The sequence below is a fragment of the Rhineura floridana genome, chromosome 5 (assembly GCF_030035675.1).
Source record: "Rhineura floridana isolate rRhiFlo1 chromosome 5, rRhiFlo1.hap2, whole genome shotgun sequence".
Classification (NCBI taxonomy): domain Eukaryota; kingdom Metazoa; phylum Chordata; class Lepidosauria; order Squamata; family Rhineuridae; genus Rhineura; species Rhineura floridana.
In genome coordinates, this window is record NC_084484.1 from 59,323,020 (window position 1) to 59,342,525 (window position 19,506).

Consider the following 19,506-nt stretch of genomic DNA (forward strand, 5'->3'; position numbering starts at 1 on the left):
CTTTCTCAACAACTTTCTCTAAGAAGAGAAGGGTAGAGACTGTCCTTGGCTGGGGAAATCTACATGCAAGGATGGCTTTTCTCCCATCAGCAGCCAAACAGTTGCAGATTCTAAAGCTGTTTGACACACTGTCCTTTCTGACATGTAGTCCTAACCGTGTCTATTCAGTCCTGTTGAATCCAGGGAGGCTTATTCCCAGGTAAATGGGGTTAGGATTGCTGCTTAAGGTGTTTAAAAACCCTATTTAAATGCTTTGGACCCTGTCTATTGGCCACAGGAACAAGAGCTACCCATTGCTATTCAAGCAGGAACACCAACAAGGGAAGATTATCCTGGCCTGAACTGGATGGTATCCCTCAAATAGCTCACCACTTTATTCTGGCTCTGAATAATTTATTGCCCTCCTATTACCTTTTCCCTCCACCTCCCTTCCCGTGCAGGTCTTTTTTTTTTTTGTAGTCTGTAAATTTAGAGAAATTAAAGGGAAATTTAAACCAAGAGTAGGGATGTTAAATAATCACCAGCGGAACACACTGCTGACCAAGATGAAATAAAAGGAAGATTAAAGCAATACATTGAAGAACTCTATAAAAGAGATGAAAGGATGACAGATTCATTCATGGAGGAACCATATGATGAAGAATCAGAAATTTTCCTCAGGTAGCCTGCCGTCATGTGGGATATAGCGCCATCTAGCATCCGAAGGCAAGAATGGATCAAAGTCAAGACCTGGGGCATCAAGCCCCTCCCACTCCAGTTCATTCTTGCCTTCGTTCAAGGCGTTTGGATCTCTAGTATAGCATTTTGTAGCTAAGAGTTTTTTGTGTGAGTGATAGAGTGTGTGGGTCTGATTGCGTCTTTGTCTTGTCATTCCCTTCCTTCTTTCACTGTTTTTCACTGTTTTTTATTTTTTGACTGGGTCGTTTGTTGAGGGGGATTTTTCCTTGGTTGTTCTTCCCCCCCCCCTTAGTATTTTTGTTGGGAGTTCTGGCGGTTGCCATTCTCCCGTTGGGGTTTTTTTATCGTGAAATGACCCCTGGCTGGGAACCGCAGCGGTGGTTCCCCTTTTTCAGCTTTTAGGAGCTGCGGCTGCGACTCCACGTTAAACTTATTTTCCCTCGCCTCAGCCTGCTCTGGGGCTTTAGTGGCTACCGTTTTGTTTCCCCCTTTTCAGTTCAGGCGTTTTGCCCGAGACGTGCCTTGACTGGGAGCACGCGGCTGCGGCTCCCCCTTAGTACTGTGCTGCCAGCTTTGTTTTTCTTCCAGGCTTGGCTGCCTCTCCGTGAGTCTGCAGCTGCGGCTCCGCTTCTTGCTTCCTACCACCTCCTTAGCTTCTCAGGCGGCTGCAGTGGCGCTTATTTTTACAGGCAGCGCTTGGAGCTCACCCTTGTGCCTCCTCTCCTAACTGTTTGCCTGGCACCCACCGCGGCCGTTGCAGGTCTGTCCCGACCGTTGCAGGTCTGTCCCGACCGTTGGAAGCACGCGCAGCCCTTTTGCCTGCCCACCATTGCTCCTTCTCCTTCCTGGCCGCCATTTTGTTTTGCCCTCTTTTCCTGCCTTTTCTGTTTCTCCTTTGATTGCTTTGACTGTACAGTTGTTTAGTCGGGCTCTCCAAGTTTTTTGAGTTTAAACATAATTTATAGAGAAATCCTGCAAGGCTCTTCTCCACAACAGTGTACAGAAGTTGAAGTGGCCACATCACTGCTGCACTGTGCATTTGGGACTACATCCTCCCCCACCTGTGGGCGTGTACTAAAATTTCTCGCCACACTGCATCCCTAACCTCTGTGCGTGTGTCGGTAATAGTCCCTCGCCACACCGCACCCCCCACCTCTGTGCGTGTGTCGTGGTAGTCCCTTGCCACACCACACCTCCCACCTCTGTGCATGTGTTGGTGATATATATAGATATATATATACTGCAACTCTGGCATGTATAATGGCAGATCAACGCCCAGAGGCACATTCGTCTGGGGCAAAGCAACCCTGCAAGGCCTCGCACCACAAGTCTGGTAAGCAAAAACAACCCAGACTGCACTCCAAGTCCGTGGCTAAAACCAAACACCTGTCTAGCCACAGTGCCAACAAGCGAGCACGTTACATTTCCGTTCTGCATTCTGAGGCTGCTGGCCAAGAAAGATTGACAGCCCTCTTTCATTCCCCAGCTGGATCATCTGAGGATTTCGAGGGTTTTCCTGACCAGCCTGAGGTCAGCCCCTCTCAATCCATTTTGCCACACCAGTCCAGTGAGTCCCCTGCAGCTGCACCTCAACTGCCTGTTGTGCCTCAACAAGGGCAACCGCCTGCCTCTTTACTAGGACTGCAGTTATCTCCTGAATTCCTTTTGCAGTTAAAGGATATGCTGAGCTTTTTATCACAAGAGCAGTCGAGAGCCCAGACAGCTCCATTATTCCAGCACAGTGAGCAACAACTTTCCTGTGCTCCGGCTCCGTGTGGCTGTACTGATGCGGTACCTCCCCCCTCACCCAACCCATTTGATGTTGTTAGAGGCAGGATTGGAGATTTCCTGGTTTGGAGGATCCAGAGTATTCTCTTCAGGCCGAGGGAGATGAGTGGAGCGATGAGGCAGAACTCGAGGACATGTCATATCGCCTATTTGATGTGGCCGACTTCCTTCCCCTTGCTCGTAGAGTTCTGGGCACGCTAGGTCTTCAGACTCCACAGCCTGAATCTACCACTCCTCCTATGAAAGGGGCCAAAGTCCTCAAATCTCCCAAATCAACGGATCACTACCTTCCTGTGCCAGACCCCATTGGCAAACTGGCCAAGGAAGAGTTGGATCACCCGCTGCAGGCATGCCGCTTTTCTGTTATGGCTAAAAGACTGTGCACTGGCCCCGGACTTTATGAATCGTTTGCATGTCCCAGGCGACCAGCTGGTCTCTAGTTTGATTTCGAGATCCCTCCTACCAAAACAAGGGGACTCACAACTAAAGGACCCCTTCGAACACCGCATGGACTACGCTCTTTATAAAAATCACGAAGCTACCGCTTTCACTATTCAGGCATCCACTGCAGCTTCCATCTTTTCAAGAGTGTCTATGATGTGGCTGGACGAACTCTTGGATGATCCCAACCTAGACCCTGTAAAGCTACGTAAGACTGCAGCATTTGTGGCCGATGCCATGCTAGATGCCACTCAGCTGGGAGCGTGAGCCTAGCTTCACAGGTGGTAGCTTGGTGTATGCTTTGGCTCAGGCACTGGGATGCTGATTCTACTGCCAAGGACAACTTGTCGAAGGTGCCTTTCTCTGGGTCATTACTTTTCGGAGAGGAAGCCCTCAAGGCAGTCTTGGTAGACCATAAGGACAGCCGAAGGCCGGTGTTGGCCACATCCAAGAGGGAGGATCATAGGCCATTTAGACGTTTCACCCCTTACTGCTCCTTCCAGCCCTTTTGGGGAGCGCGGCCTGGGGGGCAGAGCCGCGATTATCAATCTTCCGATTTCCGTCCCTCCAGGGGAACCTGGAACAGACAACGATTCCAAGGCAGAATCCAGAACCGAGAAAGTCAAGGGGCCTCAGCTTCATCATATGGCAGAGGAGCTTGTCAGCGTAGACAATACTGACGCTTTCCCGGTTGGGGGCAGATTGCTACGGTTTGCAAGTCACTGGTTGCGTCTGACAGAGGTCACTTGGGTCAGAGATCTCTTCACTCACTGTTACGAACTAGAATTTTGGCTAACCCCTCCAGACAGATTCATCCCCTCCCTCCTACCCAGAGTTCGGGACAGGCGCCGGATCATGTGGGAAGCCATCGTCCATCTTCTTGACATTGCGGCAATAGAACTAGTACCATTGGTGGAGAGAGCGCAGGGTGTTTACTCCTGTTTGCGGTTCCCAAGCGAGATCTGTCATGGAGGGCGGTGTTGGACCTCAAATTTGTCAACCATTTTGTGAAATATCGACGGTTCAAGATGGAGTCCCTGGCATCAATTATAGAGGCTCTACACGAAGGGGACTTTCTGGCTTCCATAGACCTGAAGGAAGCATACCTCCATGTGCCCATCTGCCTGGCCCACAGACGTTTCCTGCGATTTGCCTTCGGCCCCCACCACTTTCAATATTGGGCAATGCCTTTCAGACTCTCGTTGGCCCCAAGGGTCTTCACCAAAGTACTGCTCACCCTGGTGGCTTCACTCCGCCTCCAGGGCGTTCACATTTACCCTTATTTGGACGATTTGTTGATTCAGGCGGGTTCCAGGGATCTAGCCCTCTCTCATGTTTGCTCTGCCCTCACGGTTCTGTGCACCCACGGTTGGCTTGTCAACCTTGACAAAAGTCAACTTCAGCCAACTCAGCGTCTGCAACACCTGGGCGCCCTTTTAGACACCGCAGAGGCCATGGTCTTTTTATCACCAGATCGGATTACAGCCACCACAGAGATGGCTTTGCACCTCGCGTGTCGATCAAGTGTGGACATAATGCTTCTGGCAAGGGCTCTGGGGATGTTTGTCTCGACCATCCACATCATACCATGGGCTCAGCACCACACTCGACCCTTACAGTGGGCCTTACTCCCTTTCCAACAGGACATTACCATGTCCAACCACCGGACAGTACACCTGCATCCGTCTCTGCGAGCCTCCTTCCATTGGTGGGCGACAGTCAAAAATCTCAGAAAGGGAACCCCGTTCCAAGAACCAGACAGAACTGTAATAACGACAGATGCCAGTCTGTCGGGATGGGGGCCCCACTGCAATTCCCAATTTGTTCAGGGTGTCTGGTCCACCACAGAAGCAAGTCAGAATATCAATTGGCTGGAATTGAGAGCAGTCCATCTGGCCCTTCGGCATTTTCAACCTATATTCCTTCTGGGCCATGTACTGATTCGCACGGACAATACCTGTGTGAAATCACATCTGAACAGGCAAGGGGGAACCAGGTCACAGTTCCTCCAGACGGAAACATCTCAGCTCTTCGACTGGGCCGAAACACATCTGATTTCACTGAGGGCGGAACATCACAGTGGTGTTTTGAACGTTATGGCCGACTGGCTCAGCAGACAACAAGTGATCCCGGGAGAATGGAAGCTTCACCCCATGGTGTTCAGCCTTCTCCAACTATGGTTCGGCATCCTCTCGGTGGACCTGTCTGCCTCCAGTCACAACTACCAGCTACCTCGTTACTTCTCCAGGTATCTGGACACCAAGGCGGAATTGGTAGATGCACTGTTGACAGTGGCCAGCAGGCCTCCTATATGCTTTCCCCCTGATACTGCTACTGAGCAGGACCCTGAGGAAGCTACTATGCGAAAAGGCCCATCTGGTTCTGATAGCCCCGTACTGACCTCGCAGGCCATGGTTCTCCGATCTGCTCTCCCTTTCAGTGACGGACTCTTGGAGGTTGCCTCTCAGACCAGATCTCCTCTCTCAGGGTCCAATTTGGCATCCGGACCCTGAATGGCTCAGTCTAACAGCATGGCATTTGAATGGGGACATTTGATTAGTTCAGGACTTTCTCTGGAAGTTGTGGACACAATCCTCGCGTCTCGAAGACAGTCAACCTCTCATATCTACCAGAGCCCTTGGTTTACCTTCTCTAACTGGTGTGACTCTCAGAACATCCAACCATCTCAGGCTAATGTTCAACAGGTGCTGCAATTTCTTCATAGAGGTATGAAGATGGGATTTAAACCTAACACCTTGCATCGCCACGCCGCCACTATATCATCTATTCTCTCTGTCACCTCTCCAAGTGTTCCTATGGGCTCACACCCACTCGTCAAACTTTTTTGAAGGGAGCCGCCCTGTTGTCACTGGCAGTTTGTCACCATTTTCCTTCGTGGAGTTTATCGAGGGTTCTGCAAGCACTGCAATGGCCTCCTTTTGAGCCCCTTGGATCTGTACCATTACGACTTTTGTCCTTCAAAGTCCTGTTCCTTGTGGCGATCACCTCGGCAAGAAGAGTCTTAGAGTGGGGGGCACTGTCCTCGGCCCGCCATTTCTATATTTTCCATAAGGACTCAGTGGTACTGCGTCTAGATCCCTCCTTCCGTCCCAAGATTGATTCGGCGTTCCACTGTAACCGGGACATTATTCTTCCCTCGTTCTGCCCGCATCCCGTCCATCCGCTGGAGAAGGCCTAGCACTTGCTAGATGTCCAGAGGGCCCTCAAGACCTACCTTTCTTGAACCTAGGACATATGGTCAACAATTCACTTTTTGTATCCTTTCACCCTCGTACTGGGGAAAAAGGTGCCCAGTTCTACGTTATCTCGTCGGTTGCTTGCCTGCATTGCATTGGCCTATGAGTAGCTTCAGCTGCCAGTGCCTCATAATATAACAGTGCACTCAACTAGGTCGGCAGCCACTACGGCTGCTTTCACAACCAACGCTCCTCTGGCAGAGATTTGCAGAGCGGCAGTGTGATCTACCCCGAATTCCTTTATAAGGCATTACAAGATAGACCATTACGCTTCTGCCGATGCCTCCTTTGGGAGGCGTGTTTTACAACAAGTTCTTTACGACAATTAATCAAGGGGTGGTCCCTCCCTATTTGGGGGCTGCTTTGGTACATTCCACATGACGGCAGGCTACCTGAGGAAAATGGACCATTGGTCTCACCTGAAGGGTGCCCTTCAGCAGGTACTCCCTGTTGGAGGCTATTGGGGTTTTTTAGTACCTTGCAAATTATCACTCTTTAGAGTTATGCTATTTAAACTATTTAGCCACGTCAAGACCCTTTTGGAACTGTTAAAATGCATGTAATCTTTGGGTTATTATTTGGAACAATGTTTCCTTGCTGGTAGGCCTATTGGCCTATTCTGTCTTCTCAGATATATCTCACTTTGGTCTCGTCACAAATGAACTGGAGTGGGAGGGGCTTGATGCCCCAGGTCTTGACTTCGATCCATTTTTGCCTTCGGACGCTAGATGGCGCTATATCCCACATGACGGCAGTCTACCTGAGAAAATCACCCTTCAGGTGAGACCAATGGTCCATTTTAGAATGTGAGGTGAAAGCTGCTCTTAAAATACTTGGAAGAAACAAATCACCAGGAACAGATGGCATACCAATAGAGTTGCTACAAGCTACTGAGACTGAATCTGTCCAAATTTTGACAAACATCTGTCAAGAAATATGGAAAACTAAACAATGGCCCACAGACTGGAAGCGTTCCATATACATCCCAATTCCAAAGAAAGGGGATCCCAGGGAATGCGGTAATTATTGAACTATTGCCTTAATATCCCATGCAAGTAAAGTAATGCTCAAGATTCTACAACAAAGGCTCTTACCATATATGGAGTGAGAAATGCCAGACATCCAAGCTGGATTTAGAAAGGGAAGAGGCACCAGAAATCATATTGCAAACATACATTGGGGGAAATATCAGTAATTTAAGATATGCAGACAATACCATATTCTTAGCAGAAACCAGTAATGATTTGAAATGAATGCTGAAGAAAGTTAAAGAGGGAAGCACAAAAGCAGGGCTATAGCTGAACGTCAAAAAGACTACAGTAACGACAACAGGAGATTTATGTAATTTTAAAGATGACAATGAGGACATTGAACTTGTCAAGGATTATCAATACCTTGGCACAGTCATTAACCAAAATGGAGACAATAGTCAAGAAATCAGAAGCAGGCTAGAACTGGGGAGGGCAGCTATGAGAGAAAACGTCCTCAAATGCAAAGATGTATCACTGAACATAAAGTCAGGACCGTTCAGACCATGGTATTCTGGATCTCTATGTATGGATGTGAAAGGTGGGCAGTGAAAAAAGCGGATAAGAGAAACATCAGCTCATTTGAAATGTGTCAGAGGAGAGCTTTGCGCATACCATGGACTGCGAAAAAGACAAATAATTGGGTGTTAGAACAAATTAAACCAGAACTATCACTAGAAGCTAAAATGATGAAACTGAGGTTGTCATACTTTGGACACATAATGAGAAGACATGATTTACTAGAAAATAATGCTGGGGAAAACAGAAGGGAGTAGAAAAAGAGGAAGGCCAAACAAGAGATGGATGGAGGCCACAGACCTGAACTTACAAGATCTGAACAGGTGGTTCATGACAGATGCAATTGGAGGTCACTGCTTCATAGGGTTGCCATAGGTTGTAATCGACTTGAAGGCACATAACAACAACAAAGTTTAGTGGCAGGGCTTGGTTCTCTTTTATTGATGTGAGCTACTTTGGGAAACAGTTGTCTGAAAAGTGGGATAAAATGCATTAAATTTGTGTCCATATAATTTCACAGATCCCATGGAGGAGGACATCCTACAAGTTGTGAAGTACTGCACTGATTTGATAGAAGAAAAGGATTTAGAAAAGCTGGATCTGGTTGTCAAGTATATGAAAAGGTAGTTTAATTTTGGGTCTTGGCAATTTACACTTTGGTATAAAAGTCTGTATCCCTCTGAAAAGGCTATTATGAAAGCTTAACTGAAAAAATTATGAGGTGTTGATTCTCACCTAGTGCCTACATAGACACATTCTATTCCTCCTCCTTTGTGCCTTTAAAGGTCTTTTCATACCCTTAGTTTGCACAGTAAGTGTGCAGGACTTGATCACTTATTGCAGTGATTTTGGACAAAGTAGCATTTTGGCTTGTGGTTATTGAATTTTTCAGTGTCAAGCTGCCATGGTAGGTGTGCTCACTGAAACATCTGCAATGCCTTTTGTGAATGTTTTGCCTTAAATTCAAGTTGTAAACTGACAAATGCTCCCAAACCCAATTCATTAAAAATTCCATTGAAACTAGTTTTGACTAAAGTAATATTAATCATTAATGAGATTTAGCCACAACTAAGGTGCTTCCAGATTGGGTGGAGTAAGAGCCCCCATCTTCATTCTTCCGTTATAAGTTACAAGCAGAATTTCCACTGGAGATGTTGCACTATTTTTCTGTGTAGATTTGCTGTGTTCCATCTCCAGTAGTGAGTGTGATTTGGTGAAGAAAGAGGTCCAATTTGCATGTGTGGCAAATTATCTTATTTCCTCCATAAATCTTTTTTAAACCAGTTACCTAAATTGTGCTGTGGCATTTGTTTGTTTTTAGTGATATTAAGTTGTTGCATATGCATATGAATCCCCTTTTGGGGCAACATGGAAGGAAATCCATGCCAAAAAGGCTAGCCTCATTAGCTGAGGAGGGGTAAAAAAAACACCCTCCCCCCCATCCCTCACTGTGGCCATTAATCTTTTCCTGTGTTTGGAAGTTGATTCCTCTCCAGCCTTCCAGTAACCTTAGTGGCAGCATCAATTAGTTCTCCTCCCCGGCATCTTGAAAACTGAGGAGTGACAGCCAAGGATGCTGAAAGCCTTCCTCTCCTATAGGAAAGGGAGGTGCAGAGGTTTCCCATTAGGCTGCTGCTGGGTTAGGGTGCTTGGACCACCACCACAGTGGCAGAGGAAGTCCAGTAACACTTTCTTGCAGGAGACTTGCTATTTGGCTCTTTTGTTCTTTCTGCAGCAAGAGAGCTGCCAGCCAGTCTTTTTTTTTTAATCACTTAGCCCACAATCCCAAGGCAGAGGGGAGGGAAAGAGAGAAGCAAAGGCAGTTGAAACTGCTTGTCCAAAGCCCTTCCAGATGGGAAGTGAGGGCAGAGGAGTGCTCTTGTGCTCCTGCATCCTTCCTTGTTTTTTAAATTTTGAACTATTTCCCTCCCATTTTTATTTATTTATTATTACATTTATATCCCACCTTTTTTCTAATTTGCTCAAGGTGGTATACATGGTTCTCCTCCCTCTCCATTTTATCCTCATAACACCCCTGTGAGATAGGTTAGGCTGAGGGACGGTGATTGGTCCTAGGTCACCCAGCAGGCTTCATGCCTGAGTGAGGATTTGGTCTCCCGGGTCTTGGTCCAACACTCGAAGTACTATACCACACTGCAAATCTGGTGTAGTTTACTCCGTTGGGTTAGGGGGTGGGGTGGGGGATGGTTACTGGGAAGGCATTGGGCCCTTTGGATTCAAGGCATTGGATCATTTTGGTCCTTCTCCCGGCACATCCCCATTTGGGCCATACCATTTCCACAGGAACAGGGAAGGAGGACCCGAGACTGGGTCTCTGTCTTGGCTCCCTGACAAGGGAAATCCAATGCTTTCTATGCTCCTGAATCCACTCGAAGAGCTCATAGCTCCCACTCAGCTGTCATTGGTAGTGTGTACAGATCAGTCCACTCCACTCTTCTCAGCCTGTTGCTGGGGGTAGATAATTACTATAGCTCAGTGCAGAAGGACTCCTTAGCTAGACACCCTGCTTCCTCAGCGCGAACAGACCCAGCACAGCTGGGCTCACCTTTTGGAGAGGTGAGGGAACAGACAAGGTGAAAGACAGAAGAGATGCTGTTTCTGCCACTCACCACCACGCACCCAGAGTTTTAATTTGTGAACAGTCAGTGTGTTGGGAGGGAGGCTGCTCCTTCTCAGCAGCATCTTAGTATTGGCAAACCCTCCTCGGAAAGTAATGGGAAGGGACATTGAAGAATGGGTATTGGAAATGGGAAATGGTGAGGCATTTGAAACTGTGCCATCAGCAGACTACTCTTCTTGCCTCAGTTACACTTTTTCAAGTCCACCCGTGAGGGCAGTTGCACTTGTATTCCATTTCTTAAAAAAATAAAAATAAAAATGGGATTTTCTGAAGTCTGAGAAGGCACAAAAGTTATGTGAACTGCCTAGGAGGGAAATTAGTTGAAAATGTAGCAATTCCACACTAAATCCTGTCTTGGAATACTCCTAACTTCAACTGAATCATAAAATTGAGTTTGTAGGCCTTTTGTCACGGTTTTTGTGAATTTAACGTTTAATATCTTCTTCTATGGAAAATTTGGAACAAGAAGAAAAGTAAATCATTGTACTTACTAGTTGCGGTTTTCACTTATGGAGAAAGTTCCTTTTTTAAAAAAAGAGAGACATTTCCTCAGATCTATAATTGCCTACTCCTGGAGGCCCCAGTATGGCATCCACAGACACAAAGATACCTCACAATTTGTTTTCCATTGAGGGTTTTGGGAGTGCTTTTTTTTTTACTGTTTTGTCTGGTTTTTCTCCTGTGAAATGGCTATATTGTCGTGCCCACAAGAGTTTTGTATATTTCAAATGTGCCCTGGGCTCCAAAAAGCTGGTGCTTCCTGGCTACTGAACACCCTCCCCCACTTTGTAAAGTTATGAAAATGTGTGGTAGTAACGATTGGCTTCTGAGTAGAACCTTTTTTCCCCCTTACAGGCTAATGCAACAGTCTGTGGAATCAGTTTGGAACATGGCATTTGACTTCATTCTTGATAATGTTCAAGTGGTTTTGCAACAAACTTATGGAAGCACATTGAAAGTTATCTGAACTGATCTTATAGGAAAGGATGTGGCAAGAGCCTGGAGCTCTCTGGTAGCTGTGCCATAAGTGCTTGTGAGGTATTTGCAAAGTGCATGATAGTAAAAGCTAAGTTTTTATAAGTTCCTTTTTTTTAAAGAAGAAAGTGTTTTGTACATTTCCTTTCAAGAAAGTGCCAAAATTTGTCAGTATTGCATGTAAATAACTGTGTTCAAATTCTTTTATTGTAGTATAGAATCTATTTACAAAATGTTTGTTTATAAAAGTTTTATGGATTTTTACAGTGAAGTGTTTACAGCTGTTTAATAAAGAACTGTATGTAATTTGTACAGATCCTGTTAAAGTATTCCAGCTCTATTATAGGTAACTCTTTGATTAATTCTACAGTTTTGAGAAGTTATCCAAGCAAGTTTTACCTCAATGGTTGTGATAAATAGCTTTAATGTTTGCTTAAACATTTATATTCCACTTCTCCTGTCCATTCAAGTTTAGAGACACCATACAATGGCATTCATACCGCTTTAAAATGGTGGTATGATGGAAATACATTTTTAAAAAATACTCCTCAGCCCTAGGCTTTTTCCACAGCATGCATGCCAGCAATGGTGACATTGGTAGGCAGATTCTGCATGTAACTGGACAAGCCAGGACATGAGTTTTTAAGTGTGCTACTTCTGTGTTGATTAAGGACAGTGGTCTCTATTCCATAGTTGCATGCAAGCATAGGAGAATATGGAAGCAAATCCAGCATCATGATTATCACTCTTCTATTTAGCATTTCTGCTGTTAAATCCTAGTAAAATCTTTGAAGGCTGAGGGTGAGAGAGGCTAAAGCTTTCCAATGAGATATGGAACTAACCACTTTGTCCTAGCTCAAGTACAGACACTGTAGTGACCCCCCTCCCAATTGTACCTGACTGTTGACTGTGCTGCCCTGGGTTGATGTGGTGCACAGATGGTAAAGATGCTGTTAGCTCTCTGTATCCTACAGTATTGGCCTCCTCCCTGACTAGGTAGGGGTCTGTGACGAATTATGCATAAGGTAAGGAAGTGGGAAATTCCTCCTTCCTTCTCCCCTGCTCATCCCAACACTTGCGTGAGTAACTTCATGCTCACATAGCTGTTGCAGGGGAAAAACACACGTTGCCTTATACTTGCAGCGTGTCCCCAGAATCTAATAAATTCCTTCTAAAGGATATTTATCTTGAATGTTTTTAGTATGGGAGAGGTTACTGTCTGTGGAAGATGTTTAGGGCTTAAGCATGGCACTGGCCTGCAGGAGCTGTGAAATGTTAATAGCAAAGTAAGTAAGAGTGCTCAGTTCTTGGTGGGCTGGTTTGGTTTACAAGTTAAGTATTGTCCTGGGGAGTAAACAATCCAGAATACTCCCTCCCACCTTTTGGAATTGTTCATGTTTCACACCACTACTGAAGCATGGGTCCCATCAACTTTAGTGTTAATGATAATGGAATCTAGCACATGAGCATTAAATAAGATCCAAAATAATCCTTACACCTAATTTTTTTCTCCCCTTCCCCAAATAACATTGGCATGACTCCTGATCACCAGCTACTCCAATGATTAGAAAATTCTATTCCATTTTTCATCATAGTTCCTACAATCTTCCACACATGCCCACTTTAGACACATGAACAGATAACATCTACACTTGCTATGATACAACTTGGCCAAACTTCACTTAGTACAGAAAAAATTGTGACACTGCTCCTTCTAGAACACTGAACATTTTGTGCTGGTTAGGAGTATGAGACCAGTGTGCAGACATCTTGTACAGATCTGCCTTCCATGTTTTAACTTCAACAGTACTTGACATCGTGTTGCTTGGCGATATATATGATCCTGTCAAGCTTGCACCAACCTAAAGGTGATATAGACTGCACACTTCTATACACACTTATCTGAGAATAATTCCCATTAAATTCAGTGGAACTGTAAGCTTGCACTGCTAATGTATTACAATTGCCCATAAATACAACCATCTCTGCATGAGAGATCACAAGACTTCAGCAGCACGAAGTCCCAATTAAGTTGCTGATATACCCAATTCGAAGCACTTGTGCACAGGAATTTAAGTGTATTTATTCCACCTTTCTACAGCAAAGTATACTCAAGAGCACTATATGAACTCTTAGAATCAGACACTGGGAACTACTTTAACTTGACAGTTAAGTTGTGCATACTATGCTGCCTCTCTTACAAGTTAAATTAACAGGATAATGTCCATTTCCTTTATTTGTAGCTCAGCACTGATTACAGTTTATGAAATTTGACAAACTGTACAAGCAAAAGGCAGCCAACTATGCTTTACATCATTGTTTCACACAAAGCAAATACAGATACCCAATTACCTAATTTTTGTATCTTAAAAAATTCTTATAGGCACAAAGCAGAAAGAAAATTGGGGGTGGAGGGGAAGAGGTATACATAAATAAACAATTCTTACATCAAAAGAAGTCCAAGAATCACAATGTCTGCAGGAATTTGGTTAATCAAATACTGCAGTACTGATCTTACCAAGTATAAAAGTGAAAGTTGAATTCTGTAATAAAAAATTATTATTTTATTTGGGGGATGAAAGATTTGGGAAGGGCAAACTTTAAAACAGTAGCCAGTATAAAGGAAAGGTGCACAGGCACATTGGAGCCACAGGGACATGTAAATTGACCACTGTCAAACCAGTGTAAGTTACTTGGTTTCTCATGGAAAACATTTTATCCACCTATTTTTCCTCAGATGTTAACTCCAACAGCATAATCATTATAAGCTGTTGGTGATTTTTGTAATAGGAATTGTGGGTTTATGCCAGCTTGCCCGTTGCTTAACAGAACTTCATATTATTTCAAATACTTTCTTTAGCTCCACAATAAGCTGCCAATCAGACTTTTGCATTTCATCTCTGAACCAGTCTTTCAGGGCATCAATGGACTGACGACTAATCTGTAGATAGAACACAAGACATACATAGTCATAAAATACACATGAACAAACAACTTCATGGTACAATCTTCTGATATTTTTAAAAATTAGGTAGTTTTTCATCCATGTTTCTCACTCTTAGTCATGTCAAATGTAAATTAACATACTGCTAGTTAAAATGGTTTGCTCAACTCATCATGAGTACTCTGAAGATATGCCTGATCCTTCACAAATAGATGGGTATGTGATCCATCTAAAGGTAAGTCCTATGAGTATACCAACAAGATATTCCGTGCAACTAACTCCATGCGTGTGTATTTATTTATTTATTATTTAATTTATATCTTGCCCTTCCTCCGAGCAGGAGCCCAAGGCGGCAAACAAAAGCAGTAAAAACACTTTAAAACATCATAAAAACAGACCTTAAAATACATTAAAACAAAACAACTTTAAAAACATTCTTTAAAATCATTTTAAATAAAAAGGGTTAAAAAACATTGTTTAGAAAAAAATGTTTTAAAAAACATCTTAAAAGCAATTCCAACATAGATGCAGACTGGGATAGGTCTTAACTTAAAAGGCTTGTTGAAAGAGGAAAGTCTTCAATAGGCGCCGAAAAGATAAGAGATGGCGCCTGTCTAATATCTAACAGGGAATTCCACAGGGTAGGTGCCACCACACTAAAGGTCCATTTCCTATGTTGTGCAGAATGGACCTCCTGATAAGATGGTATCTCAGGAGGCCCTCACCTGCAGAGCGCAGTGATCAACTGGGTATATAAGCGATAAGATGGTCTTTCAGGTATCCTGGTCCCAAGCTGTATAGGGCTTTGTACACCAGAACTGGAACCTTAAACTTGGCCTGGTAGCAAATGGGCAGCCAGTGCAATTCTTTCAGCAGTACCCTGCCCCAGTGAGCAGTCTCACCGCTGCATTTTGCAGCAGCTGCAATTTCCAGACCAGCCTCAAGGGCAGCCGCACAGAGCACATTACAGTAATCCAGCCTGGAGGTTACAAGTGCATGGACAACTGTGGTCAGGCTATCCCGGTCCAGAAACGGCTGCAGCTGTCTTATCAGCGAAGCTGGTAAAAGGCACTCCTAGCTACAGAGGTCACCTGGGCCTCTAGCAACAAAGATGGATCCAGGAGCACTCCCAGACTATGAACCTGCTCTTTCAGAGGGAGTATGACCTCACCCATAGCAGGCAACCGACCAATCATCCGAACTCAGGAACAACCCACAGTGCCTCCGTCTTGCTAGGATTGAGACTCAGTTTATTGGCCCTCATCCAGCCCACCACCAAGTCCAGGCAGTGGTCGAGGGCTTGCATGGCCTCTCCCCATTCAGATGTTACGGAGAAATAGAGCTGGGTATCGTCAGCATACTGCTGACACCTCACCCCAAATCTGATGACCGCTCCCAAGGGCTTCATATAAATGTTGAACAGCATGGGGGACAAGATGGTACTCTGCGGCACCCCACAGCACAACTGCCAGGGGGCCTAAAGACAGTCACATAGAATCATAGAGTTGGAAGGGGCCTTGTAGACCATTGAGTCCAACCCCCTGCTCACAGCAGGAAATCCACAGCTAGAGCATCTCCCACAGATAGCTGTCCAGCCTCTGCTTGAAGAGATCCAGCGAAGGGGATCCCACCACCTCCCTAGGCAGTCGGTTCCATTGCCGAACTGCCCTTACTGTCAAGAAGTTCCTTCTAATGTCCAATCTGAATCTACGCTCCTGCAACTTAAAACCATTAGACCTAGTCCTACCCTCTGGGGCAGCAGTGAACAAATCTGTACCCTCCTCTATGTGACAGCCCTTCAGGTACTTAAAGAGTTCAATCATGTCGCCCCTCAGCCTTCTCTTCACCAGACTGAACATGCCAAGTTCCTTCAACCTTTCCTCATAAGACTTGTTCTCCATACCCGCTATCATCCTCGTCGCCCTCTTCTGAACCCGCTCTAACTTGTCTATATCCTTCTTAAAATGAGGTGCCCAGAACTGAACACAGTATTCCAGATGAGGCCTGACTAATGCAAAATATAGTGGGACTATTACTTCCCTCGACCTGGAAACTATAGCTCTGTCTATGCATCCCAAAACCGTGTTTGCCTTTTTTGCCGCAGCATCACACTGCGATCCACTACAATTCCAAGGTCCTTCTCACACGCACTACTGCTAAGCCGGGTATTTCCCATCCTGTACCCGTGCATTTTGTTTTTGTGGCCTAAATGCAGAATCCTGCATTTGTCTTTATTGAATGTCATTTTATTAATTTCAGCCAAATTTTCTAGTCTATCCAGGTCCCTTTGGATTTTATTCCTGTCTTCCATTGTGTTAGCTATCCCTCCCAGTTTCGTATCATCTGCAAACTTCATAAGGCTTCCCTCCACTCCATCATCTAAGTCATTGATAAAAATGTTGAAGAGTATCGGCCCCAGGACAGAACCCTGTGGCACTCCACTCGAGACCTCCTTCCAATCCGAAGCAGAGCCACCGACGACCACTCTTTGAGTACGGTTTTCCAACCAGTTGTGAATCCACCTGACAGTATCTCCATGTAGTCCGCATTTGACTAGTTTGCTAATCAAAAGGTCGTGGGGGACTTTGTCAAACGCCTTGCTGAAATCTAGATAGATGACATCTACAGCATTTCCACCTAGTGACCTAGTGACCCGATCAAAAAAGAGATGAGATTAGTTTGACAGGATTTTTTCTTGACAAACCCATGCTGGCTCCTTCTAATCACAGCATTGTCATCTAGATAGTTGCCAATGGACTCTTTTATTATCCGTTCTAATATCTTTGCCGGTATTGAAGTCAGACTGACTGGCCTGTAATTCCCCGGATCTTCTTTTTTACCCTTTTTAAAGAGCGGGACGACGTTTGCCCGTCTCCAATCCTCTGGCACCTCTCCCGTTCTCCAGGATTTCTCAAAGATGATGGCAAGAGGTTCCAAGAGTACATCCGCAAGTTCCTTCAATACTCTGGGATGCAGTTCATCAGGCCCTGGAGATTTGAACTCATTTAGGTTAACTAGGTATTTCCTGACTATCTCCTTATCAATCTTGAACTGCAGTCCCGACCCCTTACTGACATTGCTACCGGTGGAAGGTTGCACACTGTTCCCTTTTGGGGAGAAAACGGAGGCAAAATAGGCGTTGAGCAGTTCTGCTTTTTCCTCATTATCTGTCAACATTTTGCCATCCTCATTGAGCAGCAGTCCCACTGTTTCCTTGGTCTTTCTCTTGCTTTGAACATATCTGAAAAACCCCTTTTTGTTGTTCCTCGCTTCCCTCGCCAGCCTCAGCTCATTCTGGGTTTTAGCTTTCCTTACGCTATTCCTGCAAGCCCGAGCCGCTCGTCGGTACTCTTCTTTGGTGATGCGTCCTTCCTTCCATTCTTTATACATGCTCTTTTTTACTTTTACCTCCTCCACCAGTCTTCCGTGTAGCCACATTGGCTTTTTCAGATGTCTTCCATTTTTCTTCCTCTTTGGAATCGTTTGCGATTGCGCTTTTTGTAATACGTTCTTCATGAACTCCCATGCTTCTTGGGCTCCTTTTTTCTTTAGTCTATCTAGCCACAGGATCCTACCCATCATATCCCTGAGCTTGCTAAAATGGGCTTTCCTGAAATCCAAGGTCCATGTTTGACTATATTCTTCTTTCGCTTTCCCCAGAATCCCGAATTCCAGCATTATGTGGTCACTTTCTCCCAAGGTACTGACCGCTTTAATTCCCGTGACCAATTCGTCCGTGTTAGTTAAGACCAGGTCCAGGATTGCCGATCCCCTTGTTCCTTCTTCTACTTTTTGAAAGAGGAAATTATCAGCAAGGCCCATCAGGAATTTGTTGGAGGCTTTGTGCTTCGCAGAATTTGTCTCCCAGCAGATATCCGGGTAGTTGAAGTCCCCCATCACTACTACTTCTTGCCTCCTTGAGATTTCAGAGATTTGTTTGAGAAAGGCCTCGTCTACCACCTCTTCTTGGCCAGGGGGTCTGTAGTAGACACCTACTACCATGTTGGTTTTATTTGTTTCTCCATTTATTTTTACCCAAATGGTCTCTACCGGACCCCTTTGTTCGCTCTCTTGGATTTCCATAGAGGTGTATTTGTCTTTGACGTATAACGCTACTCCCCCTCCTTTTCTGTTGCTTCTATTCTTTCTGTAGAGTTTATATCCTTGAATGGCTATATTCCAATCATGGGAGTCATCCCACCAAGTTTCTGTTATCCCTATGAAGTCATATTTGCCTTGATGTACTAAGACTTCAAGCTCCCCTTGCTTGTTTCCCAAGCTCCGTGCGTTGGTATATAGACACCAGAAGTCTCTTTTGTCCTGATTGGATTCCTCCGTTAATATAGTGCAATTTGGCACCTCTCTATCAGTAAGAAGGGCCTGGTTCCGCCAAGGCCGTAAAACTCCTTCGGCTTGTTATGAGAAACCAAGAGGAACGGCGCCAGGTGCTGTGGGAACATCATTTCATCATTCCTTTGATGAAAATGTTAATTAGGTGATTGTCTTCGGCTGAGGCAGGAATTTTCTCTATAAGAGGAGGCCTCGGACTCTGGGCTGTGTTCCACTTGTGGGCACCACCTTGCTTATGGTGATGCTCTGCGGTGGCTCCATGATCCAACCTGACTGGGAGACCCTGAGGGGAAGAACGCTAACTTCAGAAAGATCGGAAGCTTTGTAAGTATAGCTGAGGCAGTTAGCTTTGTTATTTTTATTTTGTGCCCAGAACGTTTTGTAGACTGTTTTGTTATATACCTTGCCCCTTTGGGTGTATGGTCCTAGGATTGGATTTGCTGCTCAAAAATCATTTGTATGTACCTTTTTATCTTTTGTACCCTTTTATCCCTTTTCTTATTTTTTCTTTTAATAAACTTTACTTATTTTAAAGCAACATGTGTTTATTCCAGAGAAGGGGCTCAGTTCCTAATTTCAGTCCTGGCTACTTGACCAAACTACCGTGTACTAGAGGAACGTTTTCACCTAAGACTTCTGAAGGGGCCAGGAGGGTATCTAGCCTCTGGTCCTGAGAGGCTCAGGTGTTCAGTGGGCTCTGGGGGTCCCTTCACCCCAGAGTAGTTAACCAATAGAAGGGTGGTGGCAGTACTACCGTGCAGGGTTGGTGTAAGCATACACAACCTTAGCATACCAGGATTGCTAGGATCAATTGCCCGAGGCTGGGGATACTGCAGTATCAGGTTGGATAATGGAGCCACCGCAGAGCATCACCATAAGCAAGGT

General features: G+C 45.1%; 2 protein-coding genes across 5 annotated transcripts in view; one reads left to right on the plus strand and one right to left on the minus strand.

Moving 5' to 3' along the window:
* Positions 1-11,641, plus strand: part of REV1 (REV1 DNA directed polymerase) — a 105,028-nt gene extending 93,387 nt beyond the window's left edge. For all 4 annotated transcript variants that reach the window (XM_061626865.1, XM_061626866.1, XM_061626867.1 and 1 more), the window contains 2 exons: positions 8,232-8,334; positions 11,208-11,641. In XM_061626865.1, the coding sequence (XP_061482849.1) occupies positions 8,232-8,334; positions 11,208-11,319 (215 nt within the window). In that variant the 3' untranslated portion in view covers positions 11,320-11,641. The remainder of the gene's footprint in view (positions 1-8,231; positions 8,335-11,207) is intronic.
* A 1,744-nt stretch (positions 11,642-13,385) lies between these two features.
* Positions 13,386-19,506, minus strand: part of EIF5B (eukaryotic translation initiation factor 5B) — a 41,639-nt gene continuing 35,518 nt past the window's right edge. Inside the window, exon 24 of the mRNA XM_061626869.1 lies at positions 13,386-14,268. Coding sequence (XP_061482853.1) covers positions 14,161-14,268 — 108 coding nt within the window. The 3' untranslated portion in view covers positions 13,386-14,160. The remainder of the gene's footprint in view (positions 14,269-19,506) is intronic.